Here is a 23,026-nt window from a genome sequence, read left to right as displayed (position 1 = left end):
ATTGTATGCAGTATTTGTGACTTGTAAGTATAACTGTAGTAAGGCTGCACAAATAATTGAATTTTAATCGCGGTCATGATATTGGCCGCCACGATTAATTAAGATGATCCTCTGCTGTATTAACATTTTAAAAGCCAGCTACAGTCCATGCTAAATCAAGCACTTTCAGTCATCCTACCACCAGGGGGCGAATGCAAAGTTAAGACTTCATTAAATCTTAAGAAATAGCAAGCGAGCAAATCCTGCAGCAGCGGCAAAAGAGAGAGTGGGACGCGATGTCGACACTGAAGTAAGCTGCACTGGCACGCTCCCGAGATTTCAGCGTTCAGTGCCACCTTAAAAGCCTTTAGATGGCAATGTTTCCCACATGTTTGCATGTCAAAAGCCTCTGCTTTTCTCACCTCCTAATATACTGTGCTAGCTGTCAGTTTAGACCCATTTTAAATGACCGAAAATTACATTCTGAGTGCTAAGTCCATACTTTGAGTGATTCTGGTACTTTTGTGCTGTTTTTTTCTTGCAAAAAAACAAACAAACAACAACTTTAAGGATGTCATAGGTGTTGGCACAGGTCTGTTGTTGTATTATGTGCTTGGTTGTAAGTAGGCTTCATTTTTTTCTTTGGTTTGAACTCCAGCCAGTAAGTTAGCTGTGTTGCCCCAAGTGCCAAGGTTTTGCTGTGTCTTGGGTGAATTTGTTTTTGTGATTTACTTTATTCATTTTAGTTTTTTATTAGTAGCATTATTTTTAAGTATCAAGCCTTAGAGCCTTGTTCATATACTGTTTGTTTAAAAAAGTGCAATATATAGAAATGTTTGACCAAATATGAATGATCGTGATTAACAATCGTTATCTCAATATTGACCAAAATGATCATGATCATTATTTTAGGCATAATCGTAAATTATAGTAGAAACAGACTCAGAGACAGCTTTATTCATCCGTCCCGCCATCCTCATTTTTATCTGTCTCAAGGGTCAGCTGTTAACAGGTGGGTAAATAGTAAACAGAATTTTATGTTTAGACCAAGATCACATTAGACATTACTGACCCTTTTTTACTTCACTTCCTCTGTAAAACTTGTATCTGTTTATCTAGCTTCAAATTATACACATTTGGATTAAAATGAACATTTCTTTTCTGTTAGAGGAAAGACAAACCAAAGCAATTCTCCTGAAATCTTTCCATGTACAATGATCTAAAAAAAAAACAAACAAACAAATTTATAGTCATTTTTGTTATTACTACATGGCTTACATTTGTCTTTTGTCTTTCTGACAGATAACGAGACCCCTCCATCATTTAGTTATGAGTTGGAACACTCAGAAGAGCAATCTTGTCACGATTCTCTGTCCCTCACCGGCTCTCCTCCCTCATCGCCACAGCTCTGTTCTAAAAGTCGATGCAGCCGAGACACACAATCGTTGGGTTCCTTGGAGTCTTCCCTGTCGGTAATGTTATTATTAAATATTTGGTATTTTGGCCTTGTTGCTTGTGTTGCAGTGGCCTCTGCTTCTTTCAGATGTAGTTTTAGTATGTTACAATATGGGGCATTGGACTCACAACAAATATAGTCAAATAAAACACATTAAAGAGAATCAGATCCCCTCTTTGGTTCTGTCTTCATCTTGTATATGATGAGTTGTTATCACCTATGTAGTTTTGGTGGTCTTCAACACTGACTGAGGAAATGTAATGGCTGAGATTGTAGCTCCAACTTGATAGCTTGCACTGTGCTGATTGATGTCTCTGACCTGTTGAAATAATAAGCCCCAGTCTAGAAACACATTTATCTTTTTTAAGATAGCGCAAGTATCTGACCAAACCCTGTGGAATGTAAAACTCCTACATAGTGTAGTAAAATATGATTTTTCCTTAATCTTATAACAATATTTGTAGGCACATATGTTGGGTCAGTTATGAACACTACACAGCTCCATCAACAAGAGACTGCCTGTATCCCAATTTGACTTTTTTTATCTCACATGGTCATGTTTGTGTCAGGTTGAGCTGGATCAGGAAAAAGGATTGGAGATGAGGAAGTGGGTTCTATCCGGAATCCTGGCCAGTGAGGAGACGTATCTCAGCCACCTCGAAGCACTTTTAATTGTATGTTCTCTACACACACTTTTTTCTTCATACGATACGCTTGTGACAAGTAAAAAACAACGGTCAGTTTTATGTGTGGCTGGTTCATGTTCCTTCCATCCATTATTTTCTGCTTATCCGGAGTCAAGTCTCGGGGGCAGCATCCTCAGCAGGGAGGCCCAGACTTCCCTCTCCCCTCTACCTCGTCCAGCTCTTCCAGGAGGATCCCCAGGCATTCCCAGGCCAGTCAAGAGACATGGCTTGACAGCATCCATTACCGCAGGTGTCCACCTTTGTGTTCGGGTATTGCCGCCACAACAGGCTCTCCAACCACCTTATGGCCACAACTCAGCTCGGAACATGGTCCACTTGGACTCAGTGTCCTCCGCCTCCCCAGGAACGTGGGAGAAATTCTGCCGGAGGTGGTAGTTGAGACTCCTTCTGGCAAGAAACTCTGCCAGATGTATCCAGTAGACCCTCACATTACGTTTGGGTCTGCTAGTTCTGACCGGCGTCCTCCCCCACCACTGGAGCCAACACACCACCAGGTGATCAGTTGACAACTCCATCCCCTCCTCACCCAAGTGTCCAAAACATGTGGCCGCTAAGATGATACAACCGCATAGTCAGTCATCGAACTGCGGCCTAGGGTGTCCTGGTGCCATACACATATGGACACCCTTATGTTTGAACATGGTGTTCGTTATGGACAATCCATGACGAGCACAGAAGTCCAATAACAAAGCACCACTCAAAGGGGGGGGGGGGGGGGGTTCTCCCAATGACGCCCTCCAGGTCTCACTGTCATTGCCCATAAGCATTGAAGTCCCGTAGTAGAACAAGGGAGCGCTTTCCAGCACACCCTCCAAAAGGGTGGGCACTCAGCTGCTGTTTGGTGCTTAGGCACAAACTAAAGTCAGGACTCGTCCCCCCCACCTGGAGGCAAAGGGTGGCTACCCTCATCCATCAGGGTGAATCCTAATGTACAGGCGCCGAGCTATAGGGATATCAGGATGCTCACACCTGCTCTGCCCCTGTCACCGGGCAACTTCTACCCCTCTCAAGAAGACTGGTACCAGAGCCCAAGCTGTGTGTGGTGGTAAGTCTGACTATATCTAGGCGGAACTCCCTGAAGCTCCCTTCCTGCCAGAGAGGTGACATTCCATGTCCCAAGAACTAGCTTCTGCAACCAGGGATCAGAGCGCCAAAGTCCCTGCCTTTGATCGCTGCCCAGCTCACATGGCACCCAACTTCTATGGCCCCTCCCACAGGTGGTTAGCTCATGGCAAGGGGGACCCACATTATCCTTTCGGGCGGAGATCAGCCGGGTCCCATGGGTGCAGGCCTGGCCACCAGGTGCTCACCAACATGCCCCACCACCAGGCATGACAAGTGATTTTACGCTGAAACTTTTGTTTCTGTACGGTTCATTTGTAAACTCATGACTTTTGTTCTTTAAAGCCCATGAAGCCTCTAAGAGCTGCAGCCACAACATCCCAACCAATGTTGACCATCCAGCAGATCGAGACGATATTCTTTAAAGTCCCAGAACTCCATGAGATCCATAAAGACTTCTATGACGCGCTGCTTCCTCGTGTTCAAGACTGGAGTTATCAGCAATGTGTGGGAGAGCTCTTCCAGAGACTGGTATGAACTCATTATCAAATTTGCCAACTCCCCCTCATGCCCTGAGTCACTGTGTTGTAAACTCAAGTTTAAAGAGAATCACAAACACGAGAATTTCATCATTGAATTAAATAAGGCATCAGAGAAATATTCAGGTAAAAACATGTTGTGACATGTCAGCCAAAACCAGTTTTTCTGCCTCATGTGGTGTAACACATATACAGTTCAGAATCATGAGTCAATAGAAAGATACATAAGATGCTCTGGAAGTATAAAATGAGTCCTATATTGCTTTAAGAAAACTGAGACTTCCAATGGACTAAGGCTCTATGTTTTGAAATGAGTAAACTGCCTGAAGTCATTTCTCAGCCCCATAAAAGCATCGTCTCACCGCATGACACGCAGTAAAGGACAACAAAAGGTTCTATAGGAGGCTGCTAGATAAGAGCTTGTTTGGCCTTGGCGCAAAATGAAAAACACATTCATAAATGGTTTATATATAGACATGTGACGAATCACTGAGTCTGCCACACTTGCTTTGCATTCTCTTTTAACTGTTATGTCAAATCAAGCTAGAGCTTACCATGTTGTGACACAACAAACGGTTGTCATAGAGGAAAGACAAATTCTTTTTTTTTTTTTTACATAAGTTGCCAATAAAGCAATTCACATATTTTTCATGAACCATCTAATAAGGCAAAGAATGCACTATCGCCATGTTTACAGTAGACTTTTTTTGCGAATTATAGCAGTTGGATGTGAAATATCCATCCATTTTCTACAGTCGCGTATCCTCACAAGGGTCGCAGGCTTGCTAGTGCCTATCCTAGCTAGCTTCAGTCAGTAGGCGGGGACACCCTGAACTGGTCGGCCAATCGCAGGGCAGATATGTGAAATAATCTTTCACATTTGGTTTTGCACAACAGAATTCATGACTTGGCTCAAAATATGTTATATGTTTGCACAATGAAATTTATAGTCAGTGTGGTATGAAACCCATGCACACTTAGGGAATGTGTGCTTTCCCTAGTGGCCATTCCAGGCAAAGTGATCAAGAACACTTCTACAAATTTGATCCTGATTCAACATTGTTGATCCTGATTCAAACTTTCCATCATTCCATCCTGTCTGTTTGCCCGTGTATCGACTCTGCCTTCCCCCCGACTAGCCGATTGCCTGCCGATTTCCCTTAACAACTTGTGTCATCTTGCCTGCAGCCCTCTGGCCTGAGTTCGAGCTCTGCCACGACCCCAATGTGGAAAAGTGTCATAGAAAACATATTGCTCCACTATCAAAGCCGCTCTGAATACTTTTGAGTCGTCTTGCCATCTGGGAGGAATTATAATGCATATGCTTGTCTTTTTGTCTGCATGCATTTAACATGATAGTCCCCAAATTAAATTTGAAGTATTAATCAAAATTTGTATCTTTATACAGCAAATGCTCCAAATTCATAATTTTAATAAATCAGTAAATATTATCATAAACAAACAGGGATTTACTCAAGTCAGACAGGGGTCTTTTTCATACAGATATTTTTTTTTATTTCATATTTAGATAAATTGGGTTATTGTGGCGGATGAAAATATTGATATACAACAACATTAAAGTGGTTATTTTATTTATTTACTTTAACACATCCAGTTGTATCTATTTATTTTCTGCTATATTTGAGACCAATCCACGAAGCTGGCTGCAACCTTTAATGTTGACCATCAGGAGAAATTGTGTGTTTTTTTTTTTAAATTATGTTCACGAAATAATGAGAAAATATAATTAAAACAAGACATCATTCCATCCTGTCTGTCGCAGACATGCTCAAACTAGGGGTGTCCTCAAGTTTAGTTTGGCAAAGAGGTCTACTATGGCTTACTATAGTTAGCTGTAGCTGGGTGCTTTGCATTTATGTGATAGGCTAAACTTGAGCTATTTCTGTGGCATGCAAGCTATTTCATACAAAGAATGCACTCTACCTTTATCAAAGGTGATGGGTGTCTATTTTAAAGTTTAATTTACTATTAATTGGACCCACAATTCTCACATGCGCTTCTTTTTCATGTATTTTTTCTGCCTCATCTTGCCCTTCCACCTACAATAGGGGCCTACCATGCTGTGCCAAACGCAATGACAGCCAATCAGTGTTCATCAGGGATGGAACGAGAATAAAATGACAGAAGCTTTCTCATCTTTGCACACCACAAGATTTTTGGGGTGTGGGGGGCTTGTTGGGACATATGTTCATTGGGATACGCAGCAGAATACGCCGCATGACAACGTGATGCCTAACGTAAAAATAAACATTAGCATACCAAATAATGCGTGGACACTAACACCTTGGAACCTTTTTATTTTGAAAGTTCTTCCCGGAAAAGCTTGTTACAATGACTGTGACAACACTACTACTGCACAAATGATCCTCCCTACCGGAGTGAGCTGTTACTCGCAACATCTGTTATAATCAAACAACTCAAAGTTGTTCTGAAATACGGTGGGGGTTGGAAAACAAATGTCAATCACACTAAAATACTAAAACACGCTGACATTTTGTTGTGTGGTGCTGGTTGTCAGCATTTATTACAGCCGAGAGCAGCGCTCGGGTGTCCCGAGAGTAATCAGATTGCTTTTCAGACACAGACAGAAATCAAAACTTTATTGTTATATAAATCCAAATACCGAAATACTCAATGTGAACATCCTTACAGGAGGCATACAGGATGCACTTATTACTTTCAAATCTGTATGGCGATATTTTGGTTTTCCAGTTGAAGAAAAGAATGGTAAACAAAATTGGCATATCAGACAAAGTTTGTAAATTGAAAAAAAATAAAAAATCAACTACTGTGGCTTAGACGAGCTGCATGAATTTTTGCCAAACTTTTCACGGGGGCAAGATGGAGGACCAAAGAGCACGTGCAGACAGGTATGTTCAATGACTGAATGTTTATTGACTGGAGGATACTTGCTGACCGGTCGGGGACTTGGACGGGCTGGCGAGGAGGTTGTCAGGGTAGCGGGTAACTGGACGCAGGCCAAGTCGAAGCACAAGTTGATAAGGGAAATCGACAGGCAATCGGCTAGTCGGGGGGCAGGCAGAGTCGATACACAGGCAAACAGACAGGATGGAATGATGGAAAGCTCGGCGTGGCGCATGGAGACAATCTGGCAAGGGCGGCCAGGAAGAGACCGCGTTGTATACTGAGGTAATTAGCAGCAGCTGTTGGTGTTCAGGGCTGATTGGCAGAAGGGTTGAGCAGATGTGGTGAGGCTGGAAATGAGGTGGCAGGACTGGAGGACTGTGACAAAACTAGCTCAGTGCAGCTGTAAAAAAAAGTGCCTCTCCTGTTTATGTTTACATTTGCATGTTTAAATGTTAATATCCTTGCAGTCTTTTCAATACAAAGAACATTTTTTCAAAATTTCATCTCGCCTTCTCGCAGACTCAATCTTGTGAGACATCTCGTCTGGTGGGATTTTTGTCTCGTTCCTTCCCTAATGTCCACTTCAGCGTGTGATTGACATTTGTTTTCCAACCCCCAACAACTCAAGCAGGAAAAGCCTGATGCGTATAAAAACGCATCTAATCAGCAAGTTAAAGATATAAAATTTGATGAACATGATTAAAAATAAACATGTGAAATATGAGTGTAATGAATTGGTCACAGTGTTTATCTGACACCCCTAGTTATAATGTTTCTGTAACTTGCTATTTTTCTTAATCTTATTGTTACATGGTAATTAGTACACCAGTGGTTTTCTTCCTCAAAGCATTCTGAAATTGTAAAATGTGTAATAGCCTTGACTGCCCATCACTCTGGAACAGGGTCAGCTTTGTTTCAACATGACATTTATGTACTCCATCTTTTTCCCTTATCTTCTCATTAACCTGTTTTTTTTTTATTTTAGATGCACAGGCGTTAATATACACTTACACTTACACATTCAAAATAAGTTATGTTCTTGGTTTGATCAGTGATCTTCAATCACCATCATCCAAGATTTTATTTTGACCATATCTTCATGGAATAACAATAATTATTATTGTGTAAGGTTTTTACCTGCAGTATTTACTTAGTTAAAACCCAGTAAGTAACTTAGAAGGAGTCTAAGTATCTTCTCCATGCCCTGCAGGCCAGCCAGCTCGGAGTGTACCGGGCCTTTGTGGATAACTATAAGGTTGCTGTGGCGACAGCAGACAAGTGCTGCCAGGCAAACACACAATTTGCGCAGATATCTGAGGTATGTAACAACACCACACACAGCAGGAACTGCAGCAGTTTGATTCAGTGCAGCTGTTGGGGATAAGTGATGAGTGAGCAGTTTTTAATGGTCCACACAGTGTAAAAAGCCTTTGCAATGTCAATGATTGTTTTATTTGCACAATGTTGTGGGGCACCCACTCTTAGATTATTGTGTAATTGTGTATTGCTTACAGAACCTTAAGGTCAAAGGCACAAAGGACAACAAAGACCAGTCAGCTAAGAAATCCCTGGAAGGTGAGAGTTGATTGAAATGACTGATAGTGATCAAAATACATTACTCGTCATGTCCACTTTCTCTACAGCTCTTCTCTACAAGCCTGTAGACCGGGTGACGCGCAGCACTCTCGTTCTTCATGTAAGTCAAGCTGTGGTGTGGCAATGCAGACCCTCACATTAACAGTATTTGGCCATGGAATTTGTGCCTAAAATTATTTGTTTGTTTATGTTTTAGGACTTGCTGAAGCACACTCCATCCAGCCACCCCGACTATCCACTGCTTCAGGATGCCCTGCGCATCTCACAGAACTTTCTTTCCAGCATAAATGAAGAAATCACCCCTCGCAGGCAGTCTATGACAGTAAAGAAGGGAGAGGTCAGTTTCTCACCTAATATAACAAAGAATAAGCAACATATGTACATACTGTATGTAGTTCTCCTTTGCACTCCTTTAAACATTTATCACATGGGATGCTGTATAAAATTTGAGACAAATGGGTGGTCTATATTATGCACTCCCTGGTTAAATAAAAGGTACGCTGACAGCTTAGCAAACTGAGATGAAATCAGTAACTCAGTATGGCCATTAATAGATCAGATACAGGTCGGATGGCGCAAAAAATGGGAATTGGGTCACTTCAGGCTGCAGTGTGAACCTGGCCTAAATGTGCGTGTGTAGAAATTGTTTTCATCTGAGTCGGACTCTAAATTGTGTGTTTTTGATTTTTTTTTTTCTCTGACTACAAATCGAAAACCTGCGAGTGTAAAGTCTTTTGAATACACCTCTCACTAGCACGACTATGACTCCACTAGAGACAACTTGCACGTCTGTGCACGATTCTCCAGTGTGGATTGCCGTCTGTGGATACAACTCATCACACTTCAATGTTAAGGATAATGTATGCACATTTTTAGTAATTACCAAATTAAGCTCTTGTGGGTCATTTGTGGCACTTTGGGGACCATTGCTTTGAAAATAGCTTCATTTTGGAAGCTTTTGTAATACCTAGAGAACTCTCCTGGCAGAAACAAACTCTGCAGTTGTTTCGAAAGAACTCTTCTCTGTGAAAAAGCTTTTGATACACACACACGAACGCTCAATTGTTTAGATTTTTATAAAACCATTTTTAATTTTGCCACTGCAAAGTTCAGTGGATACAGCTACAGATTCAGTTGGTTGTATTCCGTTCATGTTACTGTAATCATAATTGTGGAAAACGTTAACAAATACAGCTTGTTCACACACCTTGTAATTTTTTTCCAATTTTTTTGGGTTGGATATAGTGTGCTTACGCTCACTCCATTTTTTGACTGAGGTTACTTTACCTCAGTCTTATTTGTGCCCTCCTTGTATGAATCAAGCATGGTCTCCACTTATAAAACTGTCAAAGGGAAGCATAACATGGAAATGAGTCTTTGCTAAAAGCACATATTAAAAGGTCTGAATACATAGCCATATTTTTCAGGTGTCATAATGATCTTTGTCACAGAGTTGCTTTGAGGTGAATGTATCAGTAATGTCAATGTGACATTAGTAGTTGATTTGGGTACACAATATTCTGTTAAAATGACCTTACAAAATTCAAGATTGCATCTTCCACAGTTCCCCCCTCTTATGGATGTTGACGGTAACATGGAAAAGCATAAAGTGTTCATAAGCTCCAATGAAAGCTGCCCTCTGACTCATCTCAGCCAGTCTGCTTTTATAGTTGTGAAGTGGAACAAAAGGAAGCTTGTGACTAACCAGCGTAAACACAGGAGGTGAGGGTCTCAGTGTGGCAAATGAGGAAGGCCTGATGATTAGCTTGGAGATCCCTCCCATCCTTCCTGGCTGCACTGTCACTTTTGTGTTGCAGATTTAAACTGGAAGGGGTCTTGTCATCATAGACTTTTGATTGTGTAGCATCCTAATCCTGCTTGCTGGTTTCAGAATTTTGAATTTACCTGAATTTACCTAAAGTAGATATTGAACAGTACGCAATGTCATTGTAGTCAATGATTGTAAAGAATTGTGCACTAACAGCTGGCTTTTCCATTGGATTATTGAGCTGTTGCCATTCCCTTTGTGTCATCAAAGCAATAAGCGGATGTAATCCTACCACGTTTTGAAACCAGGACAGAGCCAGACGTGGCGTGCCTCTCGTCCTGCATGGATTTCCTTTTTTTTTTCTTCCGTGCAGCAGTTAGTCTTTGGCAACAGTCTCACATGGGCAGTGTCACAATGTAAACAACCTCCACCCAGTGGTCAAACTGATGAGCAGTCGTACGCATGTATGTGGCTCAAACGGGATCTCATTTTAAGATCCAGTGTTTCGCCAGAACTAGCAGCAGGTGTTATACAGTATATGTAATGTCTCAAAGCATATACTGAAGTGCCGTTTTTAAAAATATTTTCCTTAGTTTTTCCTACTTTTTAGGGAAGGGGATTGTACAAATAATTGCCACAAGGACACTGTTTTCTAAGTCTGAAGTGTAAGTGTGTTGTACCTGCACAAAAAACATGCTCAGCATAAATAATGACACAATGAATCAAATATACTTTAGAAGGGTCTTCTCAAATGAGACCACTTTTAGGCATGTGCTTTTCTAAGAGCAGCAAAGGTGGGCATTTTATTTTTTTAGTGGGCCGTCAGACGTAGGTCCCCCTCTCCGTCCTCGTCGGTTCGCCGTTTTTTTCAAGCACAAAATTATAATCGTTGCTCAGTCAGCCAATCGTCACTCCATTGCGCACTGCTGTCATGTATTCATGTATTCATCGCTCTCTCCTCGTGTCATCACCCCCTCAAAAGAAATCAAACCACCATTATCCTACAAATAAATTTAATGATTATACGTCTGAAAAAACACTATTAAACAGTTCTCTGTACAGCTTGGCCATGAATAAAACTAAAACTTTACATTCTTCTAAACAGATGAGCTTGAGACAAAATAAACTAATTACATACCCTAATGTCTAGTATGTGTTCCCTCTGTGCTTGACTGCAATAGGCAATCATGTCCTTTAGGTAGCATACACATCTATGATCCAGATTCCGGTATGTCTTGGGACTAGACTCCAATTGCCAATCAGTTTGTTCTCCAAATCAGACAACAATTCCTGGCTGCATTTATTTAGACTGTGTATATGCTTTCATGCTCCCAAGTATATGGCAGTTCAAACTCAGAATTTCTCAGAATTTTGGAAGATTTGACTGGATGAGGGGATAAACCATTGTGGTTCTTTTCCAATTACAACAACGGAAATGTTTTGTTCCGCCAGGCTTAGTCCGTCATTTTGAAAATGTTTTCGTCACTCATGGTCTGTCGGCTGACGGACAGCCCACCGCTAAAGAGCAGTTCACGTGTAATATGCATTGTAGTGCATATTTATTTGAACTTGATCCAGTGACAGGCAGATGTAAATGGGTTCATTTGATTTTTTGAAGCCCTGCCACAGTTTAACCAATGATGTAGTAACTTCTGTAACTTCTTTGGTTAACTGTAGCTTTCTGTTGACAGAATCGTCAGCTTCTGAGGGACCGCTTCATGGTGGAGCTGGTTGAAGGTTCCAGGAAACTCCGTCATGTCTTCCTTTTTACTGACCTGTTGCTCTGTACCAAGCTGAAGAAACAGGCCGCAGGGTGAGACACCACTTCAATGTTCCACTGACTTGTTAAAAAATTCTTTCTGACTTTCCAACTTCCCATGTTCATATTCAAGATGCAAAGGTTTAGTAAAACATCGACACATCAGATGTGTAGTGAATTTCCATTCTGTTTATTAACAGAAAAGGGCAACAGTATGACTGCAAGTGGTACATTCCCCTAGTCGACCTGACCTTTCAGACTATTGAGGACTGTGAGTCGACCCCCATCCCTTTGGTCCAGGATGAGGAAATTGATGCCATGAAGATCAAATTATCCCAAATTAAGAATGAGATCCAAAGAGAAAAGGTGAGCCTTTCCGGTGAAAGACAAGGACTTTTTCTTAAAGAGAAAAAGGTGTCAGGTTCAAGGTCTACAGCAAAGCAACACTAAGAGAAATCTCAGAAAAGTGACCCTTGACCAAAAACATGTAGAAAATTGAGTTTGTTTTGAGGTATATTTAAAACATTGCTCTCTAGATGATTGGATTTCCACCATATAAACATAGGTGATGCGCCCACCAGCCCTTGAAGCAACCCCAAAGAATCAAGCCCAGCATCTGTTTATTTGTAGAGAACCACCAAAGGACCGAAGGTGATGGAGCGGCTGAGGAAGAGGTTATCTGAGCAGGAGTATCTGCTTCTCCTCATGTCACCCAACATGGCCTTCAGAGTGGCTAACAGGAATGGAAAGGTTCAAAGTCTCCACACTACTTGCTTTACTTACTTAAATATACTGCTGAAAGTTGAGTTTCTTGTGATATTTAGATGATGGGAGTATTGCTGTTCATTGGTTTATTGCTGTTCATCGGTTTATTGCTGTTCATCGGTTTATACTGCCCTCTATTGTTATGAGTTTGCCATTGCAATTTTTAGACACATTAAACCTAAAAAGTCCCTTTGTGCCATTCAGGGTTTCACATTTCTCATCTCATCAGACTACGAACGTGCTGAATGGAGGGAGCTCATACGTGAACAGCAAAAGAAATGTAAGTTAATGCAATGTAAAATAAATGATGATGCCATAGCCTATTTGTCTGATGTAAATGTGTCCGAACCGTATTTTGTAGGTTTCAAGAGCTTCTCTCTGACATCCCTTGAGCTGCAGATGTTAACAAACTCCTGTGTGAAACTCCAGACTGTCCACACTATTCCAGTGACCATGAATAAAGATGGTGAGGTTCACAATAGTTAAATTAGATATATCATCTAAAAATACTGCATTTTAAGTTGTTTCTGAAGCTCTATACTAACTTCTGTTTCCAACATAGATGATGAGTCCGCGGGGTCGTATGGCTTTTTGAATGTAATCGTACACTCTGCATCTGGTCTCAAACAAACCTCAAGTGAGTGACCTCAACCTTATTCTGTGGTCTAGATTTGGGTTGTGACATCATGTCCCGTAGGTTTTTGTGTAGTAATTTGTTCTGTGTCTTTGAGAACATCAGATGCAGGGACAAGGAACAAGTGGGATTAGCTGGAACACTGTATAAAATGTCTCAAACATGACTTGCTTCTTATTGTTTGCTTAAACTCTGAAAGCCATTTATTGAAATGATAATAGGACAATTCAAATGTCACAGGGAATATTTAGGCCCATTGTTTAGCATCATAGTTTCTTCTCTAATTCTACTACATGTTGTTTCCATCAGACCTTTACTGCTCTCTTGAGGTGGATTCTTTTGGCTATTTTGTCAACAAAGCCAAAACGCGAGTGTACAGAGACTCCACTGAGCCCAGCTGGAACGAGGTGAGGAAGACATCTCTTGACAGATGTCTTTAAATTAAAATTTGAATTCAATGCTTATTTGTCATGCACCATGTCTGTTGCATTCCATATGTACTATGTATGCACATTATGGTAACATATGTCTCGTCGCTGGGCTGTCTTTTTGTTCCATGCAAGGAGTTTGAGATTGAGCTGGAGGGCTCCCAGACTCTGAGGTTGCTCTGCTATGAAAAGTCTTGCAACAAACCCAAACAGAGCAAAGAAGATGGAGAGATGATGGAAAAGATTATAGTCAAAGGACAGATAAAGGTACTGTATGCCAGTTTGGAAGAAAAAAAAAAAGGATATTGAAATGCAATTGACTGGTGAACATTCCAATCACTCAGGTGGGATAGGCTCCAGCCTACCATGGCTCTACTGCCCATACCCAGCTGGGATTGGCACCAGCAAGCTAGCAACACATGCACATACACACACGAGCATTTAACAGCAATAAACTGCATCAGCTACTAAAACTTGTCTTATGAAAACATTATTAAAATTACAAATCGCAGTTTAATATAAGAAGAACATCATTTTATTTCTTTACTATGTATTGAAAATGAATGAAATGAAATAACACAAACATATTAAAAATGAAACAAATAAAGAAAACAACACTCAACAAAACAAACAGCGGTCACAATCGAGCAGCCTTTTCAATATCTCCCGATCTTTCTTGACCGCTTTGTGCTTTCTTTTTCTTGGCACTGAGATGTACAGTGTATCCACTCAGGTGTTCCCAAAAGTTTTTTAAAAGCCCTGTAGCGCATTTAGGAGCTCTATTTACCTTCGGACTGAGATGTACAATACTGTATATCCACTCGGGTGTCCCAAGAAGTTTTTAAAAGCACTGTAGCGCGTGTGTCTCGTTTGATGTCTCGTTGCTGCCTCGGCTAAACAATTTAAGTTTGCAAATCCAGTGTAGTTGCAAAAGCCAAATCGATCCTTTGCAAACAAAAGGCATTCTAGCCCAGAAATGACCAGCTCACGCCCCTGTTCACCCAGCCAGAAAAACAGAAAAGACGAGCTCACGCTAGCCGAGTCAGAAAAATGGCCGCTTATAGTGTGTTGATATGAAGTGGCGGACCAAATGCATTCCCCATCCTGGGATAGGTTAGCTAATAGCTACGCTACACCTTTAACGCAGATAAACCAAGCCACAAACCAACTGCTTGGTTGCTGAGCATAGTACCGCCTTCCTGCAGTCAGCATTCAATCACATCATGTTCAACGTGAGGCCTCTAGATGGCGATCCTGACTCGATTGGCTATTACAGCTCTCTATTAAGTATACAGGCGGCTCACATGTCCATCTGCGCTTTCGCAGAAGCCTGCAACAGTTGCTGCAAATGCACAAGCCCCAGGCTGGGTGCAGGAAGATGTCATACTGCCTGGCAACACAAGTTAGTTGAATTCTAATTGGCTAAAAACGCCAAATTAAAACTACAACTCTGGCAGGAGCGTAACCAAATGGATATAATAAGACATGAAAAGAACAGAATATGGAGAATAGTTTTATATATAAAAAATATATGATATATATATTTAGTCTTTATAGACATTATAATTATTATAGTTTATTATGATAATGATGTCAGGTTATGTTAGGCCAACAAAGAAGGCCTTTTATATATATATATATATATATATATATATATATATATATATATATATATATATATAAAATATACACACACACACACACACACACACACAAGACAATGTCTTTATGACCTGGTCAAAATGTAAAACAAAAGTAAAACAATATTTAAATATATATTGTATAATATATATATTATAAAACAATATATAATATATATTGTTTATATTGTTTATATATAATATACACACGCACACACACACACACACACTGAACCCCAAATATGCAGTTGAACTGGTGTTATAAAATAAATTAATAACCCTTAGTGTATTGTTGATCCTTTTTATTTATTTCAACAGTCTAACTGTGCTAATTTAGCTGCCTTGCTAATCAATGGCACCTTTTTGTCTAATCACCATTGTGGGACTTTTTTTTCCTGTTCAAAAAGAAGTGAGGTGTTTAGCTCGTGGGTCACATCAGATTGACCTCTGAAGAGTGTTGTGACAGAGGGTGGATTAGACTATGGGTTGGCCAAATGTAGCCGTTGGCCATGATCCAGACTATGCCAGAGGGAAGAAGACACAAAGCACTCTTTGATAAACTAGTGAAGGGATTTTGCTGATGCTCTGATGCTGGAGAGGTAGGTTCAAACACTTCCGCAACTGGGGGGTTGGGGAAAGGTGGGGTGTATACCGTTTCCCGCTAAACTACACCATCATTTTATGCCTTACTGTAAACGTTGCCTCTCACCCAAAAATAGCTAGCACACCCACTATGCAATAAGACAAGTGGGCAAGCAGAGAATGGATTGAAGGATAGAACGCAGCATGTTTCCAAGCTATTTCTGTAAAAGTCAAACATCAAAGAAGCAGACTTTGGTGCATGGTACTTATCAATGACAAACAAGTATTGCCAAAAGGATACTGATGCGTTTGTGGAACTATCATTGCCCCTACACTCCCAAAATCAACATTTATTATGAGGGCTTTCTGTCAATTTGCTCTATTTTCATAAGGCACCTTCTCTCTGGAGATGAATGTTGTTGGTTACAGACCTATGATTTTTAACGTCATTTGTACAAATTAGTAGGCAATCCTATTTGGTTTATTGCCAAAGTGGCATTCGGCACTTGTGACAGTGAGAAGCAACAGCAGGCGTGAGCACGTTGATAATGAGGGTAGGAGGGGATTCTCAGGAGTTAATCTCTCCAATCCAGCAGAGAAGTAAACAACACAAATGCAGCGTGGTCAGCAGGCTACAATACATGGCTTTGTTCCTCTCTTGGACTTCCGATGGAATAAGCACTATTGACTGTGACAATGTATTTAGAAAGTTTGGGAAGGATTTGCCAAGGCTTCATTGTTGAAGATTTTCAAAACCCTCCATGGCAAAGTGGTCAGTGGATGTGCGCTGGTGCAAGATGGACACGCTGCCTCAGTTAGTGTCCCTTTGTCTTTAGAAGCAGCCTTCTTGTTGTTTCTCATCTTTTGGCCTTTTGTTAGACAAAGGGACCTTTGAGAAAGGTGACAGGTTCTTGCCAGAAAGAATGAGTGAGTCTAATTCCAGTGAGGAAAGTATGTGTCAAATGATCAGTGCTTTGGCGGAAGAGAGTGACTTGGCCCCCAGAAAATCTCCAAGCACAGGAGCTCGACTTTGGGACAGAGTCCGTGGCAGTCTGCTCAGACCAAAGGTAAACAAAGTGTCTCAATTGGCCTGCTAAAAATGATGATCTCAAGTAAGTTTCATGAAAAATTTCCTCTAAAAAAATCATATGCCTCATAGGACAGACTCAGTGATTTTCAACAGGGTATAGCTATTCAACAATTGTTACATTCAATTTCAAGTTGGGAAAGCAATGTTTGCTTTTGAAGAGAATACTATAAGATCCCTTGTCAATTAGCTGGATATTGAATACATAATGAAATTCAAAATAATAATTTGTTTCGTTATTGAGGCCCAACACTGTGGAAGTCTGTCTTTGGAACGTTGCTCATCTTCAGCGTTATTCTTTTGTTAAATGTAATCTTAAAACATATCTTTGCATGTTGTATTATTTGTTTTACTTATACCATAATAATTTTTAACACTGACACATTTTTAACAATTTTAACAATGCTTGAGAATTTTAATCACATATATTGTTTAATGAATGGATAGATGACTCGAGGAGTGCTCCTCTTAATATTATGCCAATTGAGCTTCGTTGAAATGTACATACGGAAATGATTATTTTACCATCAAAAACACATTTTCACTGTGTCTTGTTCATGTTTTACCGAAGAGAAGGACTGTGGAGACGTTTCAGGCCCTACAAAAAAATGGTGTCAAAGTCACTGTTGTGCAGAAAACACATCTTTTAACAAAAATGCTCATTTACTACTTTTCTTAAATAGCTTGATGTCTCAAATGACCAACTTTCAAACAATGATTACTAAACAACGTGGATAAGATAGAATATTACTTTCTTTTTCTAAGAGGAAAAGAATCCAAGGTTTCATATGGTACCACCAATTTCTAGGTAGCCATACAATACAATATTATTTGGGCCTTGAAAGATGTGTCAAAATGTTTGAAATGGTCTTGCACTCTTGGTGTTGCCTTATCAGATAATGCTTGGCACTGAAAGAGTTAATATCCTGCCGTCTTGCTGTCTTGAAGCACAATGAGTTTATGTTTGCCATATGAAATTTGCTATAGAAATAAAACTGATACCGACTTTGACATTTATCATACAGTTGATATTATCTAAGTTGCCATTGGTGAAAATAACAGTAACTGTATTTTTTTGTATTCTCTTTTTGCAGTTGGATCCCCAGAACTTGCAAAACAAAGACTGGCAGAGAACGGTCATTGCTATGAATGGGGTGAGTAAGATAAGAGTGACCAACAAAAAGAGTACTCAAAGGAATACAATAGTATGCAACGGCAACATGAAGATTAACCTCTTCCAACAAACATTTCACACTGTAATCCCACTTGAACATTCGTAAACTGACATAAAGATTTCTTAGGCCTATTTTCCTTACCCACTCTATTCTGTTTCAGGTCGAGGTCAAGCTTTCAATGAAGTTCACCAGCAGAGAGTTCAGTCTCAAGCGCATGCCCTCTCGGAAACAATCCGGCGTGTTTGGGGTGAAAATTAATGTTGTAACAAAGTGAGTTGATCACGTGACACATAACTAAGTTCATAAATGAGATGAATTTCTTAGCTTGATGGTGGAATTATTACCACTTGCTGTTGCTGATGGAGTTTCTAATATGGTGGTTTGTCAACTTACCTGTTTGCTGACTTCAGCCTTATTTTCATGCCTTTTACCAGACGGGAGCGCTCCAAGGTTCCCCTCATCGTGAGACAGTGTGTTGAAGAGATAGAACGGCGAGGTATGGAGGAAGTGGGCATCTACAGAGTGTCGGGCGTTGCAACGGACATCCAAGCGCTGAAGGCTGCCTTTGATTTGAGTGAGTTTTTGCCTCAATATGGTAAACTGGCTGAAGCCTGATTCAAACATTTTTTTTAACTGAAGCCATCACCTCAATGTACATTACAATAATGAGCATTTTCCACTTTGAACAATAAATTGTATTATCGTGTAGAGATCTAGCATGGGTGTGGAGGGTTGGCTCTCAATGCTCTGAGAATTATATTCTCATTTTTCGTGCCTGTTTAATGCGCGTGCTGTAGGTCCGTATAGATTATGTGTAAATGCTTATTTTCTTTTTAACCCCTGGGTGTCCGGTAAGGCTGCACTATTAATCGAATTTTAATTGTGATCAATGTCGGCTGCCACGATTAGTTAAGCTGATCCTCTGCAATATTAACATTTAAATTGCCTGATTTAACCCTACATGTCAAATCAAGCACTCTGTCATCCTACCACCAGGGGGCAATGTTTCCCACATGTTTGCATGACAAAAGTGTCTGTTTTCTCACCCTGACATATATTATTTACCAGTGTGAAGAGGCGTTGAGTTTCTCACCTGATTTCTAATATATACAGTGCTCGCTGTCAATTAAGATTTGAAAAATAGGAAAAAAAAAATCGCTTTGAAATGACCCAATATGACATTGATTTTTTTTATTTTTTTTTTTAAGTAAATCATGTGCTTGTTTCTTAGTAGGCTTCATTTTTTTCATTGGTTTGCACTCAGCATGTAAGTTAACTGTGTTGCCTTTGTACCAGGTCTGTGCATTGTCATGGGTGAATGTTTTATTTATTATTTATATATTTACTTATTTTGGTTGATTATTATTAATTTTATTTATAAGTATTAAGCCTGAAGCCTAGTTTACATACTGCTTGTTTAAAAAAAGGGCAATGAATAAACATGTTTTGACCAAACATGAGGAATGATCATGATTAATAATCGTGCTTTCAATATCGATCAAAATAATCGTGATTATTAATTTGGACGTAATCGTGCAGCCCTACTGTCGGGGGATTTTTCACTAACCTGGCCTTATTATCACCCAACTTACTACAGTTTCTTACTTGGAAAGGCTCATAACATCCTCAAATATGCATATATTTTGACATCAGGTTTTCAATATGTCCAAATTGACAATATTTCCAATTTTTAATGGCAGTAAATGAGCCCGACATCTGCAGAGTGCAGCTCTCAACCTCCCGTTTGCAACTTTGCAATGTTCTTGTCAAAGAATAATCTATTCTTTAAATCCTAAGATGCTGAAGTCACAGGTCTTACTGCATGTTCTCCTCCTGACAGACAACAAGGACGTGTCTATGATGATGAGGGACATGGATGTGAACGCCATTGCTGGAACACTGAAGTTGTATTTCCGCGAGCTACCCGAACCTCTTTTCACTGACGAGTTGTATCCCAACTTTTCCGAAGGCATTGGTGAATACAAATTCATCTAGATTTTGACATTTTGTCATACAGTGTTTCTACTTCACAATAATGTGTCGTCAAACAGCGCTATCTGACACTGTGGCCAAGGAAAGCTGCATGCTCAACCTGCTGCTGTCGCTACCAGAACCCAATCTGCTCACCTTTCTCTTTTTACTTGACCACCTGAAAAGGTAATATTCACCTTACATGACATGTCATGCTATATGTCCGGTTAGGCAAGGTATCCGACTTGCAAAGGCTTTAGATTAGGTGTCACTAACATGGTGCCCACAAGCACCTGGCAACATCCAAGGACGGCATGAGTAGCCTGTGGGGCTTTGTGTATTCCTGGGAATGTTGTTAAACTGATCATTTGAAAATATAAACACTAGCAGAGATTTAACTCTTTCACTACTGGTTCTTTTGTTTTTTTTTCTCCAATAAAACATATGGGCAGGCACAGGGAGAACATTTGAATTTGGGTCCCTGAACTCTGAGGCGGACGTGCTAACCACTGTACCACCAAGCCGCCCTGCTGGTTCATTCATTCTACCTATATTCATTATAAAGGAAAACTGTCTTTTATGGAAAGTTTTGCGTTTTATTAAACAGCGATTCATTAATTATACTTTTTTAATGTTGCTAATAATTGTCAAATTTGGGCTTGGATCTTTAAGATTTGGGATGAAATACTGTATAAATAAACTTTACTTGAATTACATTAATTTAAAAAAATGATAAATTAATTAGAGTATTGAAAAACTGTCAAAATTTCACGTATTTTTCATGCATATTTGTATTTATTTATTTTTCTGCCTACTACAAATACCTGGTCCACCCATCAATAAAAAAAAAAGGGTTTGGCTGCCCATGTTATATATGCTGAACAAGATACAAACGTGACCTCTGAAATGTGAACTTTCTTTTTCTTCTTTTCTAATAGGGTGGCTGAAAATGAAAGCTGCAACAAAATGTCCCTGCACAATCTGGCCACGGTTTTTGGACCCACTTTGCTTCGGCCATCTGAGAAGGACAGCAAGATCACAATTAACAGTTCACAGCCGATCTCCATGAATGACAGCTGGTCTCTGGAGGTCATGGCTCAGGTAGAACTTGGCAGCAAGGAGCGAAACGTTTACTATGGGTAGGTGTTTGTTCACCTGTTCCGTTGTCTTTCAGGTGCAGGTTTTACTCTACTTTCTTCAACTGGAAAGCATTCCAACACCTGACAGCAAACGACAAAGCCTGCTTTTCTCTACTGAAGTATAACAGGAGTTATACATGCTCAAAGCGGTCCAGAATAAGGAATGGATGATGCAAACAGTTGCCACTAGATGGAGTTACCACATCATCAGTCACAAAGAGCAACGTTTTTTTTTCTTTTTCTTCCTGGAATCTTACTGGGCTATCGCCTCAGAAATATGCAAAAATTGTACTTCCATGAATTGCATATTTTATCAAATGTTTTGTAATTTAATTAATGGCTTTTGACAGCATGATTTGGTGCCCATCATTGTGTGCAGTAGTTCTATGTTGACAGAAAGTGGATTTATAACATTTGTCATTACTTTTAAGGATTTGTCACTGGTTACTGTAATGGATAGAGGTTTTCATGTCCACTCACAGTGTTTGGCCCAGATATGCGTTGCGCCATGGGTCTCAGCTGACCAAGGAAGTGATTAGTTCATTTTGTGTTTACTCAAGGACTTTGTTTGGGTTTTAGAAGTACGAGACAGAAATTTGCAACTCGCATCCCAACATGCAGGCATGTTGACCTGAAGTAAACTGGAAGGTTTCATTTTTTTTTCTGTGTAAAATTTAAAACAGGTAAAACAATGTTTTGGTAGTGTCTGCACTGTCTGTTACTGAATTGTTATATTTTGTTTTCATTAGATGTCACCATTAATCGATTCTTATATTTTGCCCTCATTATTTTTGTTTGATTACCCTCCAATTTGATTTATGTAACCAGAGTTGTTGTTTGGTGTTTCATTACATTCCTTCAATAGCCTTGCTTCAAATTGCTGGCATTATTGCAGCACCTTAACAGAGTATTCTAAATTGACACATTTTTAATACCCTTGAGGTATTAAGGGGCTTATTATCCAATTAAGTATAGTACTGTATTCATTTTAAAGACGTATGGAAAAGTATAGGATGGATGGATGGACGGACGGACGGAAAACTTTCAATCATTGCGAGTATTCAAGCGCTTCTTAGCACAAGTTGAAACATTTTACTGTTGTGATTCATCTGTAATACACAATTAGTAGGAGTAAACACTGACCAAATATGTATGATTTCTATAAATACAAACTTGACAACCTGATGTGTCTGTTTCTACGAGTTTTTTTTTTTAAGCCGACAGGTGAACAGATGTGTCAAAAGAAACACCTATTTTGGTGTAGGACAGTGCTTCTCAATTACTGTATAATTTGCAAAGCACCCCCGAGGAAAGAGAAAACATTTCATTCTCCACCCCCACTTGCCACACCGACCATAAATCAAATTCATAATCGATAAGAATTGCATAAGTATATCATTTTAACACTGACACAAGGAAAAAGCTATATAAAAAAAATCAACAACCATTAATGACTTTTTTTTACAGCATTTATATCGGTTAAAGTGTTGCCTAAACCAGGGGTGTCAAAAATCTCTCTGGTCCGGCCTGAGAGATGATTTTTTTTAATAATATGAAAATTAGCTTTTTTTTTTATAAGTGAAAAACTCAAACTAAAAAATACTAATAAATTTGAAGTTGTTGATTTACAGTTATATAAATGTATACCAAGATTTAGTCGGTCCAACCTACTTGGGAAAAGATTTTCCTCCATAAGGCCCCCAAGTTAAAATGTGTTTGACACCCCTGGTCTAAGCAGAAAAAAAAAAAATCAAAGTGCCTGAAAAAAAGATGCCAATCCTTTTTAATTACAATATATACACAAAACACTAAGACAGGCAACTTAGTGTAATGCACATCTTTATCTTCTG

At 39.7% G+C, this 23,026-nt stretch overlaps 1 protein-coding gene across 1 annotated transcript in view; it reads left to right on the top strand.

Moving 5' to 3' along the window:
• The window catches only part of LOC148430136 (breakpoint cluster region protein), a 41,391-nt gene extending 19,030 nt beyond the window's left edge, over positions 1-22,361 (top strand). The window contains exons 3-24 of the mRNA XM_088419736.1: positions 1,282-1,451; positions 2,005-2,109; positions 3,550-3,735; positions 7,843-7,950; positions 8,147-8,207; positions 8,276-8,328; positions 8,425-8,565; positions 11,688-11,809; positions 11,956-12,121; positions 12,386-12,505; positions 12,725-12,800; positions 12,882-12,986; positions 13,083-13,157; positions 13,464-13,561; positions 13,718-13,849; positions 17,986-18,045; positions 18,227-18,336; positions 18,501-18,640; positions 19,907-20,041; positions 20,118-20,223; positions 20,976-21,138; positions 21,212-22,361. Of these exons, the coding sequence (XP_088275862.1) occupies positions 1,282-1,451; positions 2,005-2,109; positions 3,550-3,735; positions 7,843-7,950; positions 8,147-8,207; positions 8,276-8,328; positions 8,425-8,565; positions 11,688-11,809; positions 11,956-12,121; positions 12,386-12,505; positions 12,725-12,800; positions 12,882-12,986; positions 13,083-13,157; positions 13,464-13,561; positions 13,718-13,849; positions 17,986-18,045; positions 18,227-18,336; positions 18,501-18,640; positions 19,907-20,041; positions 20,118-20,223; positions 20,976-21,138; positions 21,212-21,301 (2,522 nt within the window). The 3' untranslated portion in view covers positions 21,302-22,361. The remainder of the gene's footprint in view (positions 1-1,281; positions 1,452-2,004; positions 2,110-3,549; positions 3,736-7,842; positions 7,951-8,146; positions 8,208-8,275; positions 8,329-8,424; positions 8,566-11,687; positions 11,810-11,955; positions 12,122-12,385; positions 12,506-12,724; positions 12,801-12,881; positions 12,987-13,082; positions 13,158-13,463; positions 13,562-13,717; positions 13,850-17,985; positions 18,046-18,226; positions 18,337-18,500; positions 18,641-19,906; positions 20,042-20,117; positions 20,224-20,975; positions 21,139-21,211) is intronic.
• The last annotated feature ends 665 nt before the right edge of the window (positions 22,362-23,026 follow it).

This window comes from Hippichthys cyanospilos, chromosome 1 (assembly GCF_059441005.1).
Source record: "Hippichthys cyanospilos isolate Australia breed blue-spotted pipefish chromosome 1, RoL_Hcya_1.0, whole genome shotgun sequence".
Taxonomy (NCBI): domain Eukaryota; kingdom Metazoa; phylum Chordata; class Actinopteri; order Syngnathiformes; family Syngnathidae; genus Hippichthys; species Hippichthys cyanospilos.
The sequence above is the reverse complement of the archived record's forward strand: the minus strand, read 5'-3'. Positions and strand labels throughout refer to the sequence as shown.